General features: G+C 44.0%; 2 protein-coding genes across 3 annotated transcripts in view; one reads left to right on the top strand and one right to left on the bottom strand.

Annotated features, from left to right (window-relative positions):
* Positions 1-24,518, bottom strand: part of pah (phenylalanine hydroxylase) — a 63,737-nt gene that overhangs the window by 18,608 nt on the left and 20,611 nt on the right. Inside the window, exons 3-5 of the mRNA XM_059978512.1 lie at positions 13,818-14,001; positions 7,614-7,702; positions 3,790-3,857 (exon numbers count right to left, since the gene is read on the bottom strand). Coding sequence (XP_059834495.1) covers positions 3,790-3,857; positions 7,614-7,702; positions 13,818-14,001 — 341 coding nt within the window. The remainder of the gene's footprint in view (positions 1-3,789; positions 3,858-7,613; positions 7,703-13,817; positions 14,002-24,518) is intronic.
* The window catches only part of dram1 (DNA-damage regulated autophagy modulator 1), a 533,733-nt gene that overhangs the window by 508,202 nt on the left and 1,013 nt on the right, over positions 1-24,518 (top strand). The window contains exon 7 of one of the 2 annotated variants that reach the window (XM_059978518.1): positions 24,335-24,470. The exons of the other annotated variant lie outside the window; for it this stretch is intronic. Coding sequence (XP_059834501.1) covers positions 24,335-24,421 — 87 coding nt within the window. The 3' untranslated portion in view covers positions 24,422-24,470. Of the gene's footprint in view, positions 1-24,334; positions 24,471-24,518 lie in introns of those variants that run through there. 2 annotated transcript variants of the gene reach the window in all.

Below are 24,518 nucleotides of genomic sequence, written 5' to 3'. Positions count from 1 at the left end.
GGAGGGATCTGAAGCACCTACCAGACGGAAGCAGTTCAAACAGTCCGTGCGCAGGATGGAAGGAGTCCTTTATGATGTTCCCCGCCCTCTTCTTCAACCTGGAAGAGTACAGGTCCACAATAGAGGGCAGGGAGGCTCCAATGATGCGCTCGGCAGTCCTCACTGTGCGCTGTAGTCTGGTTCTGTCCTGCTTGGTGGCGGCTCCAAACCACACAGTGATGGAGGTACACAGGACAGACTCAATGACTGCAGTATAGAACTGCAGCAGCAATTCCTGAGGCAGACCATATTTCCTCAAGAGCCGCAGGAAGTACATCCGCTGCTGGGCCTTCTTCAGGATGGAGCTGATGTTCTGCTCCCACTTCAGATCCTGAGAGATGGTGGTTCCCAGGAACCTGAAGTTCTCCACGGTGGATTCAGGGCTGCCAAGGACTGTGAGGGGGGACATAACGGGGGGATGTCTCCTGAAATCCACTATCATCTCCTTTGTCTTGAGCGTGTTCAGCTCCAGATTGTTCTGACTGCACCAGAGCGCCAGTTGGTCCACCTGCTGTCGATATGCAGACTCATCATTGTTCTGGATGAGTCTGATGATGGTGGTGTCGTCTGCAAACTTCAAAAGCTTCACATAGGGGTTGGAGGAGGTGCAGTCATTGGTGAAGAGGGAAAACAGCAGTGGAGAGAGGACACACCCCTGGGGGGCGACGGTGTTGGTGATTCGAGAATCCGAGGTGACCTGTCCCATCCTTACCTGCTGACTTCTGTTGGTCAGGAAGCTGTAAATCCAATCGCAGAGGTCAGGTGGCATAGTGAGGTGAGACAATTTGGAGCAGAGATTTAGCTGATTTATAAGGAAAGATTGAGTAGGTTAGGACTTCATTCCTTGAAACGCAAAAGATTGAGGGGAGATTTGATAGAGATGCAGTAAAATTAGAGGTGCAGCATGTTACAGGCCCTTCGGCCCACAGTGTGGTGCCAATCATGTAACCTACTCTAGAAGTTCCCTAGTGCACAGCCCTCTATTCTTCAAAGCTCCATGTACCTATCTAAGAGTCTCTTAAAAGACCTTATTGTATCCACCTCCACCACCTTTGCTGGCAGTGCATTCCACGCACTCACCACTCTCTGTGTGGAAAAACTTACCCCTAATATACCCTATGTACCTACTTCCAAGCACCTTAAAACTATGCCCCCTCATGTTAGCCATTTCAGCCCTGAGAAAAAGCCTCTGGCTATCCACACGATCAATGCCTCTCATCTTATACATCTCTATCAAGTCACCTCTCACCCTCCAAAGCCAAGTACACTCAACCTATTTCCATAATGTATGCCCTCCAATCTAGGCAACATCCTTGTAAATCTCCTTTGCACTCTCGCTATAGAATCCACATCTTTTCTGTAGTAAGGTGACCATAGAAACATAGAAACATAGAAAATAGGTGCAGGAGTGGGCCATTCGGCCCTTCGAGTCTGCACCACCATTTAGTATGATTATGGCTGATCATCCAACTCAGAACCCTGTACCTGCTTTCTCTCCATACCCCCTGATCCCTTTAGCCACAAGGGCCATATCTAACTTCCTCTTAAATATAGCCAATGAACCGGCCTCAACTGTTTCCTGTGGCAGAGAATCCCACAGATTCACCACTCTCTGTGTGAAGAAACTTTTCCTAATCTCGGTCCTAAAAGGCTTCCCCTTTATCCTTAAACTGTGACCCCTCGTTCTGGACTTCCCCAACATCACAGTTGTCACAGGTCTCTTGGTGGCCTCCCTCATGAGTCCCCTTCTTGCACAGTCACTCAGTTTTTGAGGATGGCCTGCTCTAGGCAGATTTGCAGCTGTGCCATATTCTTTCCATTTCTTGATGATTGACTTAACTGTACTCCAAGGGATATTCAGTGACTTGGAAATTTTCTTGTATCCGTTCTCCTGATCTGTGCCTTTCAGTAACCTTTTCATGGAGTTGCTTGGGATGTTCTTTTGTCTCCCTGGTGTAGTTTTTGCCAGGATACTGACTCACCAGCAGTTGGACCTTCCAGACATGGGTCTATTTTTACTACAATCAATTGAAATACCTTGACTACACACAGGTCTCCAAAAACAGATCTCCAATTAACTAATTATATGACCTATGACTTCTAAAACCAGTTGGCTTCAACAGTGAAGATCTGGTGTGTCATATTAAAGGCGGGGGTGAATACTTATGAGATCAATTATTTTGTGCTTTATATTTGTATTTAATTTAGATCACTTTGTAGAGATCTGTCTTCAGTTTGAGATGAATGAGTTTTTTTTTCTATTGATCAGTTTCAAAAAAGTTAAATTAAATCCACTGTGGTTCAATGTTGTAAAACAATAAAACATGAAAACTTCTGGGGGGGGGGGAATCCTTTTATAGGCTCTGTATATATATATCTTATTGTATTGTATTATATACTACTACCACAAAACAACAAATTTCACAACATATGTTAGATGTTAGGTACTTGAATTAACAAGGAGGTGTACAGGTGGTACCCTAATATAATAAAGTTGCCACTGAGCAACTTATATATTATATAAGTATAAAATATATGCTCAGTGGCAACGTTATTATGCTATTAGGTTGTCACCTGTACACCCGCTCCTTATTGCAAGTATCTAACCAGCCAATCATGTGGCAGCAACTCAATGCATAAAAGCATGTAGACATGGTCAGGAGGTTCAGTTGTTGTTCAGACCAAACATCAGGGTAGGGAATAAATGTGATCAAAATGACTTTGACCGTGGATTGATTATTGGTGCTGGATGGGGTGGTTTGAGTATCTCAGAAACAACTTCTGAGATTTTCACACACAACAGTCTCTAGAGTTTACAGAGAATGGTGCAAAAAACAAAAAAAAATCCATTGAGTGGCATCTCTGTGGATGAAAATGCTTTGTTAATGTGAGAGGTTGGGGGAGAATGGCCAAACTGGTCCAAGCTAACAGGAGGGTGACAGTAACTCATATAACCACCTGTTACAAGAGTGGTTTGTAGAAGAGCATCTCTGAATGTACAACATGTTGGACCTTGAAGTGGATGGACTACAGCAATAGAAGGTTTCCCTGAGTTTGACTCCAGTGGCCATTTTATTGGGGCCATCCTGTACCTAATAAAGTGGCCACTGTGTGTATATTTAAACAGTGATCGTTAATTCTAGATTCTCCCTCCCTGCACGTCCATCTGGTTGTGATCCCCCTGGATCTTGCAGGATTCAGGAAAGCCCATTTTCAAAATTCCAACTTTCCCAATGACACAATTGGGTTAAAAGATGAATGAGGAGAGTTAAATAAAACCAAGGAAGATTCTGGAACAGTGAGCTACAGAAGGCACAGTCCATCACAGACACAACCCTCTCCACTACTGATGGCATCTGCAACTGCCCCGAGAAACAGAGAGTGGTGGATGTGTGGAACATGCTGCCAGGAGCGGTGGTAGAGGCAGATTCATTAGGGACATTTAAGAAACTCTTAGAAAGGCACATGGACCATTGAAAAGTCAAGACTCGTGACGAGTGACAGGCAGGTTCTGCTCACTGTTCTGCAACGTTTCCTCGGCTCCGCACTGATCTGGGGTTCCGTTCTGAATGCTAGTTGCTTGTTTTTATTGTTTGTATGATTTGTTTTTGTTTTTCCTGCACATTGGGTTTTCCATGGTCTTCTTTTTGTTTTAATGCATTCTGTAAACTGCTCTTCAAACATTAACCCTTTCATTCCCAGGATCACTCGTCCGAGCCTTGGCAATGTGCTGACCTATGTTATACTCACTGCCTGTAGTTGTATGCGATGTCAGCAAACTCCTTCCTCCGTGCTCGGTACACTGGGTCTGTGAAGCCCTGGCAACGTGAAAAGAACAGGAAAAGCTGAGGTCTGACTTCAGAGGCACCAGGGGCCACGATTTTGATTGGCACATTTCAAACAGCAGCTACAGCAAATACTCAGAGTGAACTGGCAGCATCTAATTTAGCAAATGCATGATGATTATGTTCCCATTCGGAAAATGATATCCCTTTGTAAAGTCTAATGCATTTTGGTTACAGAGAGTAATTAAATCTTATTATGTTACCTCAATTATACTAATAACTGCAATTTGTGTTGCTTTGACAAGGTCCACAATCTTATCCATGAAAAGCAACTAGTATCAAAAACTACAGCTGCCTGTAATTTCCATTTGCCTGTTTACTGCACGGATATGTCTCAGTGCTGTGATCACTCGACTCAAAGTATCATGTTCCCTGGGGGGGGGGGGGGGGGGTGTGTGTGTGTGTGTGTGTGTGTGTGTGTGTGTGTGTGTGTGTGTGTGTGTGTGTGTGTGTGTGTGTGTGTGTGTGTGTGTGTGTGTGTGTGTGCGCGCGCGCTGTGTCTCACCCATTCAGACCAGGTAAGAAATGTGGCTTAGTACTAAGTGTACATGGCCATGAGGAATGGAAAATGTCACAAGAAAGATCCCTTGTCACCACTTAAGGACAGCAAGCAAGATACCCTGGGCTTACATTGTCTGTGTGAACTTGCTGCCCTATAATACCGATATCTGCTCTTTAAAAGTAGTGGGGTGGGGAGGGGGGAGAAGACCTTTAGAAATATCTTTTCTGTAGAAGCTCTCAATATCTCCATTCTCATAGTATTTATTTATTTACACCCAATCCTTTTCCCTCTCTATTATCATTTCTAGTCTCTTGGATTGCCTTACAATTATCAAAGTATCCTGCTATTACCTCGTCAAAAATGCATCTTCCCAGTGAGTGGTGTTGGGCTAACGGGGCTATAGTTCCCTGCTTACAGCCTCCCATCTTTCCTGAATACATGCGTGGATTTTGTAACTTTCCAGTCATGGGGCATCTAGAAATCAGGGATTATGACTGTCACATTCACCATTACAGCCACTTTTCCCTAAGACCCCTGTATGTACATAGAACATCAAACATTACTTTAGTCAGAGGGTGGTAAATATGTGGAATTTGTTGCTACAAGCGGCTATGGAGGGCAAATCATTGGGTGTATTTAAGTCAGAGATGTAGAGCTTCTTGATTAGCCAGGGCATCAAAGGGTATGGGGAGAAGACAGGGTAGTGGGGATGACTGGAAGAATTGGATCAGCCCATGATTGAATGACAGAGAAGTCTTGATGGCCTATTTCTGCCCCTATATCTTATGGTCTAACAGTACAGCTCTGGAACAGGCCCTAAGCCTCACAATGTTATGCTGAACTAAATAAATAAATAATAATCAAATTGCTGACTAAACTAATCTCTTCTGCCTACACAATGTCCATATCCTCCCATTTTCCTCACATTCATGCAGTTCGGTGAATCCGGGGTGTTTAATGCATTAGTTACTTTACCTCTAGTGACAGAGATTGTTTGCAGCTTTTACCGCCCTTCTGTTACCTTTTATTACTGGGGGGAGCAGCAGATCTGACAGCACTTGTGGAGTCAAATATAATCAATGGACAACTGGTCCACCATCTTGAGTGTTGCTCAGATGCCAGCATCTACAATCCAGATGAAGAATCTCAAGCATTGACTGTTATTTCTCTCCAAAGACACTACCTGACCTACCGAGTTGCTCCATCAACATGCGTTGCCCCAGATTCCTGCATCTGCAGAATTTCTTATGTTTCCCTATGTTGTCAGTGCCAGTGTGATGTGAGCCAGCATTGCTGGGAGTATTAGCCACTAGCCCAGTAAAGTGGCTTGTGTAACTGGATTATTATTGCGGTGTCAGAGCATGGCAACTTGGAAGAGCAGGGACTAGAGATGGCCAAGACAGCTTACCGATGCCTCTATTTTCTCAAGAGGCTAAAGAAACTTTAGCCCCCGTTGACCCTCATCCTATCGCATGCATCTGTTCTACCTTTGACCACAAGAAATCGCAGAGTTGTGGACACATCACAGAAACAACCTTCCCCTCTATACTCTGTCTACACTTTGTGCTGCCTCAGCAAAGTAGCCAGAATAATCAAAGCTCCCATCCACCCTCTTCTCCCCTCTCCTACCAGGCAGGAGATAGAAAGCTGAAACCACGTAGCTGAAAACTCAAGATGCCATCCCACTGTTATCAGACTATTAAATGGTCTCCCACCATGATAAGATGGACTTCTGGTCTCATAGTCTACCTTGTTAAGACTCTGAACCTTATTGTCTGCCTGCACTGTAACTGTTACACTTTATTCTGCATTCTGTTATTGTTTTACCTGGTTCTACCTCGGTGCGCTGTGTAATGATCTGATCTGTTTGAACAATATGCAAGACAAGATTTTCACTGCACTTTATGTGCAGTTTTGGTCACCTACCTACAGGAAAGATGTAAATAAGGTTGAAAGAGTACAGAGAGAATGTAAAGGGTGTTGCTGGGACTGGAGGGCCTGAGTTATATGGACAGATTGAATAAGTTCTGACTGTATTCCTTGAAATGGAGAAACCAAGGGGAGATTTGATGGAGGCATACAAAATTATGAGGGGTATAAATAGGGTAAATGCAAGCAGGCTTTTTCCACTGAGGTTGGGTGGGACTACAACTAGAGGTCATGGGTTAAGGGTGAAAGGTAAAAAGTTTAAAGGGAACACGATGGGGAACTTCTTCACTCAGAGGGCTATGGCAGTGTGGGAAAAATTGCCACTGCAAGTGGTACATGCGATCTCGGATTAGATGGGCCAAAGGTCCTGTTTCTGTGCTGTACTTTTCCATGACATGATGTACATCTGACAGTAATAAACCAAGTGCAATTTCTGTTCCCAGTTTCTCTGGAATTCCGAATTCTGAGTCCCTTGGAGACGGAGGGTAAGGCGGCCTGTCCTGAGGTTAGAGGACTGTGTATGTGTGTAGGAGGACTGAAAGAAATGGGGGCTTGTTTCACTGTTGTTGTGTTCTGTGTTGATCTGCTGAGTGTTGTGGGCATGCTATATTGGTGCCGGAATGTGTGACTATACTTGCCCGCTGCCCCCAGCACACACTCGGATAAGTTGGTTGATATTGCAAGTGACACATCACTGTATACTTTGATGTACTCATGAAAAATATACCTGAACTCTGATATTAATGCTGAAAGGGTGGTGGGGTGGAAATAGATCTCTAAAAAAAAGAGGGGTAAGGCAATCCTTCCTTCCACCAGCCTGCAGATCACTCTTGGGCAAGGTGTAGCACCTGCCTAGCCCACGATCAGGGTCATGTGAAGCCATGGGAACAGGTGGCTGATGGTTTTATGAGCAGCTGGTGCATATCACAAGTTGTGGTTATGTGACCACTGACACCAGGCAGACAAACTCTGAAGAGTATTGATAATGGCTGGGATCACCCATCTTGTAAAGACACTGCCAAGGCAATAGCAACCACTTCTGTAGAAAAATTTGCCAAGAGCAATCATGATCATGGAAAGACCAGGATCGCCCACGTCCAACGACACGAGACATAACGAACTAACGGATGTTGTAAATACACAATCATATTTAACTGTTCCTGCCTCCCCTTACAATCGCTTGAAATTGTGCAGCATCATTTATCCAGTTTACTCTCTGCCCCACACTAGCCTCCTGTGATATCCCCATCTGTATGATATAACACTGGGGGTAAATTTCCCGGAAATTAGCTTCTTACAGGATGATCGGCATTAAGTTCTGACCCGTAGCTCAGGATCTGGTTCGTGAATCTGTCCAAATCTTGAATTGTATGAGGAAACCATGGAGCTGCAAAAGGGAGAATAAATGGTCAGTACACAAGAGTGGACCATAGGATAGACTCTTGATTGGTCAGGGAATGAAGGGATACTGGGCGAAGGCAGGAGATTGGGGCTGAGATGAAAAGCAGATCAGCCATGATGAAATCATGGCTTGTATACACTGGAATTTAGAAGGATGAGAGGGGATCTGATTGAAACATACAGGTATAAGATTATTAAGGGATTGGACATGCTAGAGGCAGGAAACATGTTCCCGATGTTGGGGGATTCCAGAACCAGAGGCCACAGTTTAAGAATAAAGGGTAGGCCATTTAGATCAGAGTTGAGGAAAAATTTTTCACCCAGAGAGTTGTGGATCTATGGAATGCTCTGCCTCAGAAGGCAGTGGAGACCAATTCTCTGGATGCTTTCAAGAAAGAGTTAGATAGAGCTCTTAAGGATAGTGGAGTCAGGGAATATGGGGAGAAAGCAGGAATGGGGTACTGATTGTGGATGATCAGCCATGATCACAGTGACGGTGTTGGCTTGAAGGGCCGAATGGCCTACTCCTGCACCTACTGTCTATTGTCTGTTGAAATGGTGGAGCAGACTTGATGAGCCAAATGGCCTAATTCTGATCAGATATCTTATGGTTTAATTGTTTTTTTCCAGCCCTTGACCTTTTCCACTCACCTAGCTTCAACTATCAGTTTCCAGCAAGTCTCCTTCCTCTCTCCCCAGCTTTTTATTCTTGCATCTTCCTGCTTCGTTCTCAGTCCTGAAGGGTCTCAGCCTGAGACAGTGTGTCATTATTCATTTCCATAGATGCTGCCTGACCTGCTGAGTCCCTCCAGCGTTTTATGTGTGATGCTCTGGATTTCCAGCGTCCACAGAGTCTCGTGTTTATGGTGTATGTGGTGTAGTGCTGCAGTAATGATGCCTAATTACCCCAATCCCTTCTGCCTGCACATGGTCTGTATCCTCCACTCTCTGCATGCCCACGTGCCTATCTAACAGAGTTGTGGACAGAGCTCAATAATCACGGAAACAGCGTCTACACTTCTTGCACTTACCCTGGATGTTCCCTCTCTTCTGCCCTCTCTCATCAGGCAGAAGTTACAAAAGCCTGAAAGCACGGATCATCAGGGTCAAGTGCAGCTTCCTTCCCTTATCTGAGTCTTTTAATTACCTTTATTATACCTACATGCGCACACACACACACACACACACACACACACACACTATCACTCACACACACACTCTCACACACACTTACACACGCTCACATACACACACACACTCTCTCTCACACACACACACACACACACACACACACACACTATCACTCACACACACTCACACACAGACTCACAGATGCACACACACACACACACACACACACACACACACACACACACACACACACACACACACACACACAGACTACAGACAGGCAGACAGACACACACACCCACAGACTCGGATACAGACACACACACACAGATTCACAGATACGCACACACACACACACACACACACAGACTCACAAAAGCTCACACAGTTCAAGCACAGAGATACAGCAGATATCCTTTCACAAACACTCACACACAGACTGACAGAAGCTCACACAGTTCATGTACAGACACCCCCACCTGCTACTATTTACAAGTTGCTCTATAAAAACCTAATAAAAAACTTAATTAGTGTCTAAGTCTAAATCTAATGAAACAAATTTTCGATTATTTCTGGCTTAACAGATGGACAGATAGTAGTAAGACACTGACCCTTGGCAACCCTCACTAACTCTGCATATAGCTGAGCACTGTAAACCGGAGTAAAGGAAATACAAGACCAAGTATAAATTCTAATTAAACAAAACAAAAACCGACAGAAAGTAGCTTCTAATGGGGAAACGTGAAAGAGGAAGAAATGGGAAAGTAACAACCAGATATGACCAGTAAATATCAAAATTAGAGCAACTAATTTAATTGATTCTGACCATTTATAACCTTAATTCCCTGCCCGGAACTTTCCTGATACTGGCGGCATTGATGGTAGGAAGGTAATCGTCAGGTCAGCCAAGGAGAGGACCACAAAATAAGGCAGTTAGCCAAGCTTCTGATTTGACATTTATCCTGACCCGCACATCTATCATAGGAGCTTTTTAAATCCATTTCCCCCCAAATAGGCGGCAATGTGGGCCTCCCATATGGGTTAGATGCCTCAAGATTTGTTAAATTTATGAGTATTCACAACACTCATTAAGAGCTTGTCTAAACAGAGCTGACAACTCGAGCTGCCTCGGGGCTGAGGGAGGCCGGGAATGAAAACCCATCTCTTATCATCTTGGCCTTTCATTCACCTCTAAAGAATAATAAATCTCCAACAGATATAAAGCTTCTTTCTGTAACTTACAGGCACCTATCTGTCTGCATCTTATGAATATGTGGCTTGAAAAAAAACACAATCATTTTAGTAAAATAGTATTTAACAGAAACTCTCTCAAACAGAAATTGGGTTAATGCCTGGCCGTTTGATAATAAATCTGAACTGCTGGCAATAAATCTAAATGGAAAACCCTGGGAGCTTTGCAACATTGAACTCCTCTTAATGAAGTTAACTTAGTATTTTTGTGCAACACTTACAAAATGCTGAGGGAATTCAGTAGGTGAGGCAGCATCTACAGAGAGGAATAAACAGTCGACATTTGAGTGGAGACCCTTCATCAGGACTGGCTCCTTCTCCGCAGAGAAAATGCAGCAGCTGTGAAAGACCCCATCCTCATAACCACAGCCACCACTTACTCCTGCCCTCACTGCACCAGAATATGTGGATCTGCGATCAGCCTCCACAGCCACCAAAGAACCCAACAATAGACATCCCCTTATTCAACTCCAGTGATCATACTCCTTATTCTTTATAATTGTTCCTCCAAGAGGTCCACCACTTTGTTGTAGGGTTTGGAGGTTCACGTGCCTCAATGAACCAGAGGGCTATGTTGGCTGGAGTCAAGGCCTTGTGCTTTGACTCTTGGTGGGGTCACCCAAGCATAACAGATTAAAGGGTAGAGGTTAGACTAAGAGTGGTCCATCGGTCCTCCAGGTTCAGGGGTTCAGCTCAGGGCTAACAACCCCTGACTGGTCAAAAGAAATTGTTACGGAAACACCAATGAATAATCTTTCTTTACCTGTGTGTGACGGTATGGACAGAGAGAGACGGAAAACATTCATTTCTGCTCTAAACACCAGCAGTGTAACTGACAGTCAGTAAGTAAGTTATCAGTGTTGAATAAATTTTGTTGCACATTGCACCATGACCAGCATACCATGCCAAATTCTTAATACATGTAAATGCATATGGCAAATAAAGCTGATCCATGTTCCTTAACTTATTTCAGCAGCTATAGATCAAGGGAAATGAATGAAAATGCATTTTGTTTCTTTTTAGAGCAGCTTGAGGTTGAGCCCACTAGGGGAAAGGCAATTCTGAATTTTGTGTTGTGTAATGAACCAGATTTGATTAGGGAGCTTATGGTATAGGAACCCTTAGGAGTAGTGATCATAATATAATAGGATTACCCTGCAGTTTGAGAGAGAGAAGATAAAGCTCTGTGTATCAGTATCACAGTGGAGTAAAGAGAATTACAGAGGCATGAGGGGGGAGTTGGCTAATGTTGATTGGAAGGGGGCACTAGCAGGGATGACAGCAGAGTAACAATGGCTGGAGTTTCTGAGGGCAATTCGAAAGGTGCAGGATAGATACATCCCAAAGGTGAAGTATTCTAAAGAGAGGATGTGGCAACTGTGGCTGACAAGTGAAGTTGAAGAAAGCATAAAAGCAAAAAGGAGTGCATACACAAAAATTAGTGGGAAGTTAAAGGATTGGAAAGCTTTCAAAAATGAACTGAAGGCAACCAAAAAAAAGCAATGAGTGGAAAGTTTCACTCATCTGTGTTGAGTTTCCTTGCATTAGGATAAGTTGAATGACATAGGGCCTTTCCCTGTGTCCTCCCTGTGAGGAGGACAAGGGGTAATTTGTTAGGGGTGTATAAGATGCTATGATAACATAGATCAAGTGGACTGACAGAGACTTTCTCTCAGTGTGGATTTGGCTAATACGAGGACGCATAATTTTAAGGTTAGTGGTGAAATATATAGGGGGATGGATGTCCGAGGTAGAAAGGGGTGTTTTATGGTCTTAGGGATGCATGAACTGCACAAGCAGCTTTAGCAGTAGAAGCAGATGCATCAGAGACATTTAAGAGATTCTTAGATAGGGACATGGATGATAGAAGAATGGAGGGTTATGTGTGAGGGAAGGGTTAGTTTGTTCTCTGACAAGCTAAGAGGTCAGCACAATTATGTGGGCCAAAGGGCCTGTACTGTGCTGTGATGTTCTATATCCTGTAACCTTGCCCTGGGGTTGGAGAAGGGAGGGAGGGAGAGAGGGAAAGAGGGTGGGGGGGGGGGTGGGAGGGAGAGAGAGAGAGAGAGAGAGAGAGAGAGAGAGAGAGAAGGAACCTGATTTACTTCTTTTTTCTTATTTTGTGTTTTGTTTAAGAATCAGTAAAATATTTAATATCACTGGCATATGTCATGAAATCTGTTGCTTTGCAGCAGCTGTACAATGCAATACATAATTATAAAAACTATGAATTACAGTAAGAAGTATATATAAAAAAAGAAAATTAAATTAAATAAGTAGTGCAAAAAGCGAGACAAAAAATACCAAGGTGGTGTTCGTGGTTTCACTGTCCATTCAGAAGTCGGATGGTGGAGGGAAAGAAGCTGTTCTTAAATCGTTAAGTGTGTTAACAGTTTTTTCCCTCTGCCATCAGATTTATAAATGGACAGTGCTACTAGTGTGAACTGCACACTCCAATGCCCTGAGCTGTAATGGCAATGCACTAACGACTACCGTGAGCTATGGTATTCTTAATTGTATCTCCAGACCAATCAGGATCAACCATGTTAATTTTAGTCCTGTCTGAACGTACAGTTCAGTTCTGAACGTACAGTTGAAGGGAGATGAAGATGTTTGGGCCTTGGATACTGGCTTGAGAAACACCCGCTTAGAGGCATTTTAATGGCTCTTAAATATGTGGAGAAGAATGGGGAGCCACAAGGTAATCTTGCAGCTCCATAAAACTCTGGTCACCTCATTATAGGAAGGACATAGATTCTTTCGAGAGAAGGCAAAGGCGATTTACCAGAATGCTGCCTGGATTGGAGAGCATGTCTTATGAGGCTAGGTTGACTGAGCTAGGGCTTTTCATTTTGGAACAAAAGAGGATGAGAGGAAACTTGATAGAGGTGTACAAGGTGATAAGAGACATATTCAAGTGGACAGCCAGAGACTTTTTCCCAGGGCAGAAATGGCTAATACAAGAGGACATAATTTTAAACTGACTGGAGTTAAGTATGGGTGGGTGGATGGTGGGGGGGCGGGGGTAGATTTTAGTGGACGTCAGAGCATAACTCTATGATTATCTCAACCAAGAGATCTAGGCTGATGCAAAAGGCAACAAGGAGTGGAAGGCCCCCAAACCCCTATATTCCCAGCTGGGGGAGCCACACATGGAATAAGCATAGCATCACACTCACCAGTCTCTGTGTTAAACCTGCCTCTACATCCTCACCATACTTTCCTCTGAGCACCTTAAAATTATGCCCCTGGTAGTAGTCATTTCTGCCCTGCGAAAATGACCATCTGTCCATTCAATCAATGCCTCTTTTATCACCTTGTACACCTCTACCAAGTCACCCCTCATCCCCTTTTGCTCTAAAGAGAAAAGCCCTGGCTCACTTCCACATCCTTCCTATAATGCAGCAAACAGAACTGAACACAAAACTCCAAGTGTGGTCTAACCAGGGTTTTACAGAGCTGCACCATTACCTCACGGCTCTTGAACTCTATCCCCCAACTAATGAAGGCCAACAGTCATACAGTATGCTCTGAAGGACAAAGACTACTCATCGAGAGATGAATAAACTGTGTCTCTCTCCAAAATGGAACCCAGTCTTAGTTCATAAACATAAGTAATTATTTGTATTTACATTTTTTTCTGAGAGATAAAACCCACCCCTCACATCTCTCCCCTTTGCATGCACCCCTCCCCCACCCTCTAGTCAAGACTCTGGCACCTGTGTCCTTTATCTTGTCCCGTGGAAGTTCATGGACGGTGCCGCAGGTCTCCTTGCGCAGTGCCTGGAGAACCTCCTCCAGGCTGGAGATGCTCTTACAGTCCAGGTCAATGAAGAACTCGTACTGCCCGTTCTTGAGGTGAGATGGGCGAGATTCAATGTGAGTGAGATTCACACCCTTCTCCTGCCAAATAAAAGTGTCCCTTTGTTAAGAAAAGCCTTTTTTGAAACCAATAGTTAACAACCACTCACTCTTACCGGTTAAACTCACTGTGCCTGTCAGTGAATTCCAATCTTATCTCTCAGCATATAGTGAACATACAGCACAGAACAGTACAGGACTGACACAAATGTAGACACTACCATGAAATTCGGGTGTTCTTGCAGATGAGCAGGTGAAAGAAGGCAGCAATCACACACATGAGAATCCACATTCCAGTCATAGACTTAATGTGCCCTTTGGCCCATCTAGTCTATGCTAAACCATTTAACCCATGACTTCTTGTTGTATTCCCACCCAACCTCAGTGGAAAAAGCCTGTTTGCATTTACCCTATATGTAGCTCAGAACCAATTAAATTAGTAATTAAGTGGTTAGCTAAACTAATCTCTTCTGCCTACACAATATCCATATACCTCAATTTTTCTCATATTCATATGCCTGTCCAAACAATGTAATCTTTAATGTATTTGCCTCTACCACTACCCAGGTAGCACATTCTAAGCACCCATCACTCTCTGTGTAAAAAAACTTGCCCCTCACATCTCATTTGAAATTAACCCCTCTCACCTTAAATGCTCTTTGGTATTAGACCTTTTTCACACTGGGAAAAAGATACTGTCTGCTTCCTCTGTCCATGTATGACTCTCATAATCTTATAAACCTCTGTCAGATCTCTCCATAGCCTCCACTGATCCAGAAAAAACAACCCAAGTTTGTCCAGCGGCCTAACTAGAGTTTTATGAAGCTACAACTTCCTGACTCTTGAAGTTTGTGCATCGACTAATAAGGGCAAGCATTTCATTTGCCTGCTTCATCGCCCTGTCAAACTGTGTAGCCGTTTTAGGGAGACATGAACCTGAACCCCAAGAACACTCTGCTGATCATCACTATTGAGGGTCCTGCCATTAACAGTGTACTGTCTCTTTACAGTACAGTATGTGAGGGAATGGCTCCCATTCTTACATCATGTAGCTGTGAAAAATTGCTCTCAACTCCTTAACTTCCAGAACCTGCTCGTTCATGTTATTCTATTTTAAATGTATCTATATCTAAAGAAACTCATTGTTGTGCTCCTCTCTACGCCTTGTGGTGCATCGAGCAGCAACCTTGCTGTCTGGTTAGCATTTTGTTTAGCTTTTTTCATGAGGCTAAGTTGCTAGCTCAACGCTCAACCCAGCTCAGATGGAAAATCTGCAAGGAGCTGGCCGGATTCAAACTTAGAACCACAAGCCTCAAAATCCAGTGCTGATACCACCATACCACCAGCCAAAATAAAATTATTTGTATAACCCATAAGGTCTCCACTACTTAAATGAATGAGGCCACAATTTCCAACACTTTATTTATATTTTCTGTCTTCTTTGCAGTCTAACTAATGCTGCCCAGAATCCTTCTTATGGAATGGATATCCCCTAGTATGTTAAGATGGGCTCTTGACCTCACAATTCACCTGATTATGATCTCGCACCTTATTGTCTGCCTGCACTGCACTTTCTCTGTAACTGTAACACTTTATTCTGTTATTGTTTTCTCTTGGTACACAAGAATGAATTCCCCAATGCTTTGTCAAATCAATGGCTCGTTAAAATACATATAAATTGTAAATGGCCCCTTCTTGAACCAATCCCTCTTGGTGTCAGTTATTAAGGACTACCAGATTGTCTCTCTACCCACTTACTCCTGTGTTCATGCTAAATCTTGTTCCACATCATTGCCTAGGGTCTTAAGATAAATGTCCAATCTCCCGGGGATGGGAGTGTTGTCAAGTACAGTAGCTTAAGAAATTAGATCTATATCCCTTGGATTTTAGAAACGGTGGTTCTGTGGAGGCCATGTCATTGGGCATATTTAAAGTGGAGGCTGATAGGTTCTTGATTAGTCAGATTGTCAAAGGTTATGGGAAGAAGGCAGGAGAACAGGATTGAGAGGGATAATAAATCAGCCATGATGAGATGGTGGAGAAGACTTGATAGGCAGAATGGCAAGGTGGAGATACGTCTCTACCAAAGGAAGGAAGCTTCTTCCTTCCGCTAGCTTACAGGTCAACTTTGGGCAAAGTGTAGCCATAGGAGCAGGTAGTAGATGGTCGAATGAGCAGCTGGTGCATATCACAAGTCCTGGTTATGTGACCACTGACCCCAGGCAGACAATCTCAGAAGAATATTGATAATGGCTGGGGTCACCCGTCCTGTAAAGACGCTGCCCAGAAGAAGGCAATGGCAAACCACTTCTGTAGAAAAAATTGCCAAGAACAATCCTTGTCATGGAAACATCATAATTGCCCACATCACAAGACACAGCATATAATGAATTGTGCCTTTTGGTCTTATGGTTAAGATCCTTGGGGAGGCATGAGAAGGTAGATTTCAAGATGTCAAGATGGAGACGAGAGGACATACAGGAGTCAGATATACCAGCTAGTTGACAACTTTGCTCTCAACATCAGTAAGACCAAAGAGCTGATTGTGGACTTCAGGAAGGTTTAGATGAGGGAACACGTACCAATTCTTAGATTAGAAGTGGAGTGATCAATTTCAAGTTCCTAGGTGTCAATATCTCTGAGGATCTAACCTTGTCCCAACACATCGATGCAGCTATAAAGAAGGCAAGACGACATCTATATTTAATTAGCAGGTTGAGGAGATCTGGCTTATCTCTGAAAAAGCACTTGAAAACTTCTACAGATTATTGTGGAGAGCATTCTGACAGGCTCATCATCATCTTGTATGAGGGAGGGGGACGTCTGCACAGGCTCAAAAGAAGCTACAGGATGTTGTAAAATTAGTCAGCTCCATGATGGGCAACTCGTCTCCATAGTATCCAAGACATCTTCAAGGAGGTGGCGTCCATTATTAAGGACCCCCATCGCCCAGGACATGCCCTCTTCTCATGGTTACCATCAGGAAGGAGGTACAGAAGCCCAAAAGCACACACTCAGTGATTCAGGAACAGCTTCTTTCCATCTGCCAGCAGATTTCTAGAAACATGGGAAAAAATAGAAACATAGAAAAACCTACAGCACAACACAAGCCATTCGGCTCACAATGTTGTGCTGAATATGTACTTTAGAAATTACCTAGGGTTACTCCTCTATTTGAATAGCCCTCTGTTTTTCTAAGCTCCATATACCTATCCAGGAATCTCTTAAAACAGCCTATTGTAACCCCCTCCATGGCAGTCGCCGGCAGCCCATTGCGTAAAACACTTACCCCTGACATCTCCTCTGTACCTACTTCCAAGCACCTTAAAACTGTGCCCTCTCATTTCAGTCCTAGGAAAAAGCCTCTGATTATCCACAATGCCTCTCATCATCTTATACACCTCTATCAGGTAACCTCTCATCCTCCGTCACTCCATAGAGAAAAGGCCAATTCACTCAACCTATTCTCATAAGGCATGCTCCCCAATCCAGGCAACATCCTTGTAAATCTCCTCTGCACCCTTTCTATGGTTTCCACATCAGATTCCGATTCAGATTCATCCTTCCTGTAGTGAGGCGACCAGAACTGAGCACAGTACTCCAAATGGGAACTGACTAGGGTCCTGTATAGCTGCAACATTACTTCTCGGCTCTTGAACTCAATCCCACGATTGATGAAGGCCAATGCATCACGTGCCTTCTTAACCAGAGTCAAACTGTGTAGCAGCTTTGAGTGTCCTATGGACTCAGACCCCAAGATCCCTCTGATCCTCCACACTGCCAAGAGTCTTAACATTAATGCTATATTCTGTCATCATATTTGACCTACCAAAATGAACCACCTCACACTTATCTGGGTTGAACTCCATCTGCCACTTCTCAACCCAGTTTTGCAGCCTATCAATGTCCCGTTGCAACCTCTGACAGCCCTCCACACTATCCACAACACCTGCAAATTTCTGATTGGATATTGAACCCATGAACACTACCTCACTTTTTTATTATTATTATGCACAACCATTTTTAAATTTAACTATTTAATATACTTAATGTAGTTTGTGTATTTATTCTTTTCTTTAGTTATCCTGTATTTCATTGTATTGCAGCTGCTGAGGTAACAGATTTCATGACAATTAAACCTGATTCTGATTCTGACAGGCCAATCTTGAAAGAGGGAATATAGTTACAAAGAAAAATTGTGGTAATTTAGAACAAGCTCTTTCCACAGAGGGCAGAGAGGAAATATTATTTTAATTGTGCCACAACATGTGAGTCAATTGTTTGTGCCTCAGCTTTTTTTGTAACAGTAATATCAGCAGATCTGTTCAGCTGACCCGACCAGTGGGATTTTCCACTGCAGGGCGCATTATGTAATCTGCTCACTGACTGGTGTCACACATAGGGCATTGTAAACCAAATTACAGGAAGTTTGTGGGGCCATCACTTGTGACTTCGAGGACTGTACTACCTGGGTGTCAAGTCACACATTGCAGGCTCATTCTACAATGCTTGGCCCGTCGTTGCCGATTAACTGAACTCTGAAAACTCACACTCATTTCATAGTTACACCTTATCTACTTGCACACAAGAGGAACAGCCCAGCTCCCTGTCACCAAGCTGTTCTGAAGTTTGAACAAAGAAATGCCATTTTTATACAGAATAGACCAGTAGATACAGATATTGACCAATTGGTAACCTTGAGTATGTTCGGAATCCTTATTTGCATGATCAGTCACCAATCACAGTACAAAAATATACCTGGGGTGATTGATAAGTTTGTGGCCTAAGGTAGAAGGAGATGAGTTATTAACTTCAAACTTTCTGCATAATCACTCAAACAGTTGACCTGCATGTGAATATAACGAGAGCTATATAACTCATCTCCTTCTACTTTAGGCCACAAACTTATCAATCACCCATCTGTGGACACTTTTTGGAGGTCCAAGATCCGTATGCTCCATGACTGCTGGACTAAGTGTGTAAACGTAGGAGGGGACTATGTTGAAAAATAAATGTGCTAGGTTTTCTAAAATTGATTCTTTCTACCTTAGGCCACGAATTTATCAATCACCGCTCGTAGTTCAAAGTTCAAAGTAAATTGTATTATCAAAGTACATATATGTCACCATATACAAAGCAGAGATTCATTTTCTTGAAGGCATACACTGTATTTCCAAGAAACACATTAGAATCAATGAAGGACCATACCCAACAAATGGACAAACAGCCAATGTGTAAAAGGTATTAATAACCAATAGGATCTCTATGTTAAAGGCCAATAACACTTCAGAATTAAGAAAGTAACTGACCAATAAGTGTCACCCGAGAATCCTTCAATTCCATTCTTATCTTGGTTCTGTTCCCCTGATATGTAAAGGGAAGCAATATTCTTCAAAGGCCTCTTTTCAAGGCCTCACTTGCCTAGGCTGTGGAACTTCCCTTGTTTCGAGATGAGGCCACCATCAGGGTGGAGGAGCAGCACCTTATATTCCACCTGAGTAGCCTCCAACCTGATGGGATGAATATTGATCTCTCCTTCTGATTAAAAAAAAATTCCCTCCCACTTGCCTCTTCAATTCCAAACTCCAGCCTTTCACCTCTTCTTACTTGCCCATTACCCTCCCCCTGGGTCCCCTCCTCCTTCCCTTTCTCCTATGGTCCACACTCATCTCCTAACAGGTTCTTTCTTCTCCAGCCCTTGACCTTTCCCAGCCATCCCGCTCCACCTGTCACCTTCTAACTAGTTTTCATTCCCCTCCCCCTACCTATTTATTGTGGTGCCTTCCCCCTTCCTACTCAGTCCTGAAGAAGGTTTTCAGCCTGAAATGCTAACTGTTTACTCTTTTCCACAGATACTGCCTGATCTGCTGAGTTCCTCCAGCACTTTGTGTGTGTTATTCTGGATTTCTGTATCTGCAGACTTTTTCATGTCTATGACTGCACACTACCTGTAAGCTAACCTTGTCTGGGCATTATATTAACCCTTGCCTTGCTGCAACTTCCACAGGCCTAACAAGCTAATAGGACTCCCAACGCTGTTGCCCGGACTGAAGGGCTTGAGTTATGAGAAGAGACTAGCTAGGCTGGGGTTGATTTCCCCAGAGTGAATGAGGTAGAGTGATGATATTATAGAGGTTTATAAAATAAGAACAGCCTAGATAGGTTGGATAATAACTAACTTTTCCCAAGAGAAGAGTTAACTGAATTTTACAGGAGAAACATTGAGAGCATCCTGACAAGCTGCATCTTCACCTGGTGTGGGAACAGCTGAGCATCAGACTGGAACTCCCTACAAAGGTCTGTCAGAATGGCTAAGAGATCATAGGGGTCTCCCTGCCATCTATCAGGGATATTTATCAGGAGCGCTGCGTATACAGGGCCCTTAGTGTTATTAAGGATCCCACCCATCCATCCAGCATCCTCTTTGACTTTCTACCATCAGGCAGGAGGCTCCAATGCATAAAGACAAGAACGGTCAGGATGGGAAACAGCTTCTTCTTCAGGCCGTTAGGCTTCTGAACTCCCAGCCTCATCACATTCGAAATGTTACCTGCACCCTACAATAACCTGAGTAACAATTTGTTCTGTACCCTACAATATATAATTTATACACTTTACTTTGTCTATCTATTTGTAATTCATTTGTTGATTTAATTCTTACTTTCCTAAGTTATTGTGTGTTATATGTATGTTATGTGTGTTATGTATACTACTGCACTTTACTCCCCGGTCCGGAGAAACATTGTCTCATTTGGTGGTGAACATGTATAGAGTTAAATGACAATAAACTTGACCTGACTTGAGGGGCAAGTCCTGAGGCTATAGAATTTTGGTGTATCCCTGTTAACCTTCACCTTCTCTATCGATGCACCATAAAAAAATATCCTATCTAAATGAATCACAGCTTGGTACGGTAACTTCTCTGCATGTGAATATGGAGAGGATGTTTCCTATGGTGGGGGTATCCAGAACTAGAGGGCACAGCCTCTAAATTGAGGTGCAACCTTTTAGAACAGAGGTAAGGAGGGGCTTTTTTAGCCAGAGAGTAGGGAATCTGTGGAATGCTCTGCCACAGACTGCGGTGGAGGATGGTTCATGAGTATATTTAAAGCAGAAGCTGATAGATTCCTGATTGGTCATGGCATGAAAAGATTTGGTGAGAGGACAGGTATAAGGGGTTGTGTGGGATCCAGGATCAGCCACAATGGAATGGTGGAGCAGACTCAATGGGCTGAATGGCCTTATTCTGCTGGTATTTTTTATAGTCTTATGGTCTTCCTTTCTGGTCCTGAAGAAGCCTTTTGGCCCGAAACATCAACTGTTTATTAACTTCCATAGATCTAATGGGTTCCTCCAGCGTTTTGTGTGAGTTATTTTTAAAGTGTATTCATTGAGAGGATGTGACTATCTATGCAAGACTCTATTACCCATTCCTGATTAGCCATGCTGGGGAACTCAGTGGACAGCTAAGAGCCAAACACAGCATAGCAAGTGGGGAAGATCAACAGAAAATCAAACAGTTGTAAACAAAACAAGCTGGGCCGATATTGCTGCATCAATAATTGCATAATGACTGTCTAACATAATTGCATCAGACCTGAGAATTGTTGGGCGTGGACTCCACACTAAAGCCCATTGGCTGATTGAGATGTCCTCTGCCTGAATTACTCCTGGTCAACTGACCCTACTGTGACCCTAGGCTGAAGATAAACACCGTGTAACATCAGTCATGTTGGCTTAAGAGCTTCAGGATTCGAGGACACGCGCACTGCTGTGTTGTGTGTAAACAGTGTGAAAGTTAGAAGAGTAGAGTTGGGATAGACAACCACTCTTTCCCCTGGATGAGCTATAGAGGCATAGAGCATAGATACAGGCCTTTTGGCCAACCAGTCCATGCCAATCACAGTGCATATTGAGCTAGTCCCAATTACCCTCATTCAGAACATATCTAAGCCAGTCCCTCCACATTCCTATCCAAGAGCTTCTTAAATGATATGACCACTTCCTCTGGCAGCTCACTCTATCTATACACTCACCACCCTCTGTATTAAGAGGTTGTGCCTTTTCATTCTAATCCTAGTGATGGACTCCCCTGCCCTGGGGGAAAGACTGATACCATCTACCTCAGTGCAGCTGTTGTAGCAATGCGATCCCACCAGCCAGCATACACCTTCTGCATTTGCCTCAATGCTTCAATCTCCCTTGTTGCTTTATTCAGTGAAATGGAGAGAAACATTGGCTCACACCCCAAACCCTTCTGACCATGAGGTTCACTCATGTTGCCTCTGCCTCCCGGAATCCTGGTGGAGACAGCACAGCAGTGAAACACGCAAACAATCTCCAAACTGCAAACCACAAGCCCTAGCAGTTCCAGAATCACATTCAAGATGAAAAACAAATGTAAGAGGCATAAAAGAAATGAAATAAATTGTTTCATGATCTACCCAGAAAGTGTTGACCGAAGGAGCATTCTACGCAGGCACCATCTTGACTGGAAGTTCAATTGTCATTCAAGCATTCACATGACCACAGCCAAATGAACAATGCTCCTCTGGAGCCAAGGTGCAAAACACAGTACCGACATCACACAGCACATGTAGCATATATAATTATGATTGAAAAACATACAGTTACAAAAAACTAATAATATATTAAAAATTATAGCCTGTGTCCCTGAGTGTCACAGCCTGTAGATAAATGGGGCATGGGATGTTGCCTTGGAGCCATGTTTTTGCAAGAACAGGCTTGCAGCAGTCCTTTATCTCGCTCAGTGCAGCCGCAGACGAACGCAATCCAGCTTGTCTTCCACCGCGTGAACACTGGAGAGCAGTACCGAGGGGAGAGCCCAGCCTTCAAACCAGGCAGCATCCTGATGAATCTCCTCTGCACCCTGTCCAAAGCCTCCACATCCTTTCTATAATGAGGCCATAAACCATAAGACATAAAAGAATTAGGCCATTTGGCCCCTTGAATCTTTTCTGCCAATCCATCATGGCTGATTTATTACCCCTCTCAGCCCCGTTCTCCTGCCTTCTCCCCGTAACCCTTGATGTCCATACTAGTCAAGATCTTGTCAGTCTCCACTTTAAATATATCCAATGACTTGGCATCCACAACCACCTGTGGCAATGAATTCCATCGATACATCATTATTAGGCTAAAGAAATTTACCCTCATCTCTGTTCTAAAGGGGTTTTCTTCTATTCTGCCCTCTGATTTTCGACCCACCCACTACAGGAAACATCTTTTTTCCACATCCACTCAATCTAGGACTCAAAATGTTTAATAGGTTTCACTGAGATTTCCCCCTCATTGTTCTGAACTCCAATGAGTACAGGCCCAGAGCCATGGTGAACTACATATACCTGTCTGGACACGCCCCCCTCCCCTCCCCGCTGACTGCTCCTGTGGCTCCTCCCACATACCCCGGTATAAAGGAGATTGGAGGCACAGCCCCGAGCTCAGTCTCCAGGATGTTGTGTGGTGGTCAATTGCTGCTTGTTCTTTCCTCCAGCCAATGAAAGCCTATATCTCACCTCATGTCTCCGAGAGTTATTGATGGTGCATCACCCTTCCTCTTCTGGGATCATTCTTGTAAACCTCCTCTGCACCTTCTCCAATGCCAGCAAATCCTTTCTTAGATAAGGGGCCCAAAACTGCTCACAGTGCAGTCTAAACAATGCGACACATCACCTGTACATCTGTTGAGGTCATATACCGTGTTTGGTGATCCTGGTATGGCCTCTTGTATCTCGGTGAGACCTGACGTAGATTAGGAGAGTGCTTCACTGAGTATCTACACTCCATCTACCAGAACAAGTGGGATCTCCCAGTGGCCACCCATTTTAATTCCATTTCCCATTCCCATTCTGATTTGTCCATCCACGGCTTCCTCCACTGTCAGGATAAGGCCGCACTTAGGTTGGAGGAACAACACCTTATATTCTGTAGCTCCAAACTGATGGCATGAACATCAATTTCTCAAGCTTCCGGTAATGTCTCCACAAGCCCCCCCCCCCCCCCTCACCGTTTCCCATCCGCTTGTCCCTCTCCCTCTGTCATGTCATCTCCTTGCCCGCCTATCGCCTCCCTCTGGTGCTCCTCCCCCCTTTTTTTCTTGCTTCTATGGCCTCCTGTCTTTCAGCAATCAACTTCCCACTCTTTGCTTCATCCCTCCCCCTCCAGGTTTCTCCAGCGCCTGGCGTTTCTCTCTCCCCTCCCCCATCTTTCACATCTACTCCTTAGCATTTTGTCTCCAGTCCTGCTAAAGGCTTTCGGCCCAAAATGTCGACGGTATTTTTTTCCATATGTAGTGAACTACATACACCTGTCTGGACACGCCCCCTGCTGACTACTCCTGTGGCTCCTCCCACAGACCCCGTGTGGTGAACTACATATACCTGTCTGGACACGCCCCCCGCTGACTGCTCCTGTGGCTCCTCCCACAGACCCCGTGTGGTGAACTACATATACCTGTCTGGACACCCCCCCTGCTGACTGCTCCTGTGGCTCCTCCCACAGACCCCGTGTGGTGAACTACATATACCTGTCTGGACACC

The sequence above is a fragment of the Hypanus sabinus genome, chromosome 8, assembly GCF_030144855.1.
Source record: "Hypanus sabinus isolate sHypSab1 chromosome 8, sHypSab1.hap1, whole genome shotgun sequence".
In the NCBI taxonomy this organism is placed as follows: domain Eukaryota; kingdom Metazoa; phylum Chordata; class Chondrichthyes; order Myliobatiformes; family Dasyatidae; genus Hypanus; species Hypanus sabinus.
The sequence above is the reverse complement of the archived record's forward strand: the minus strand, read 5'-3'. Positions and strand labels throughout refer to the sequence as shown.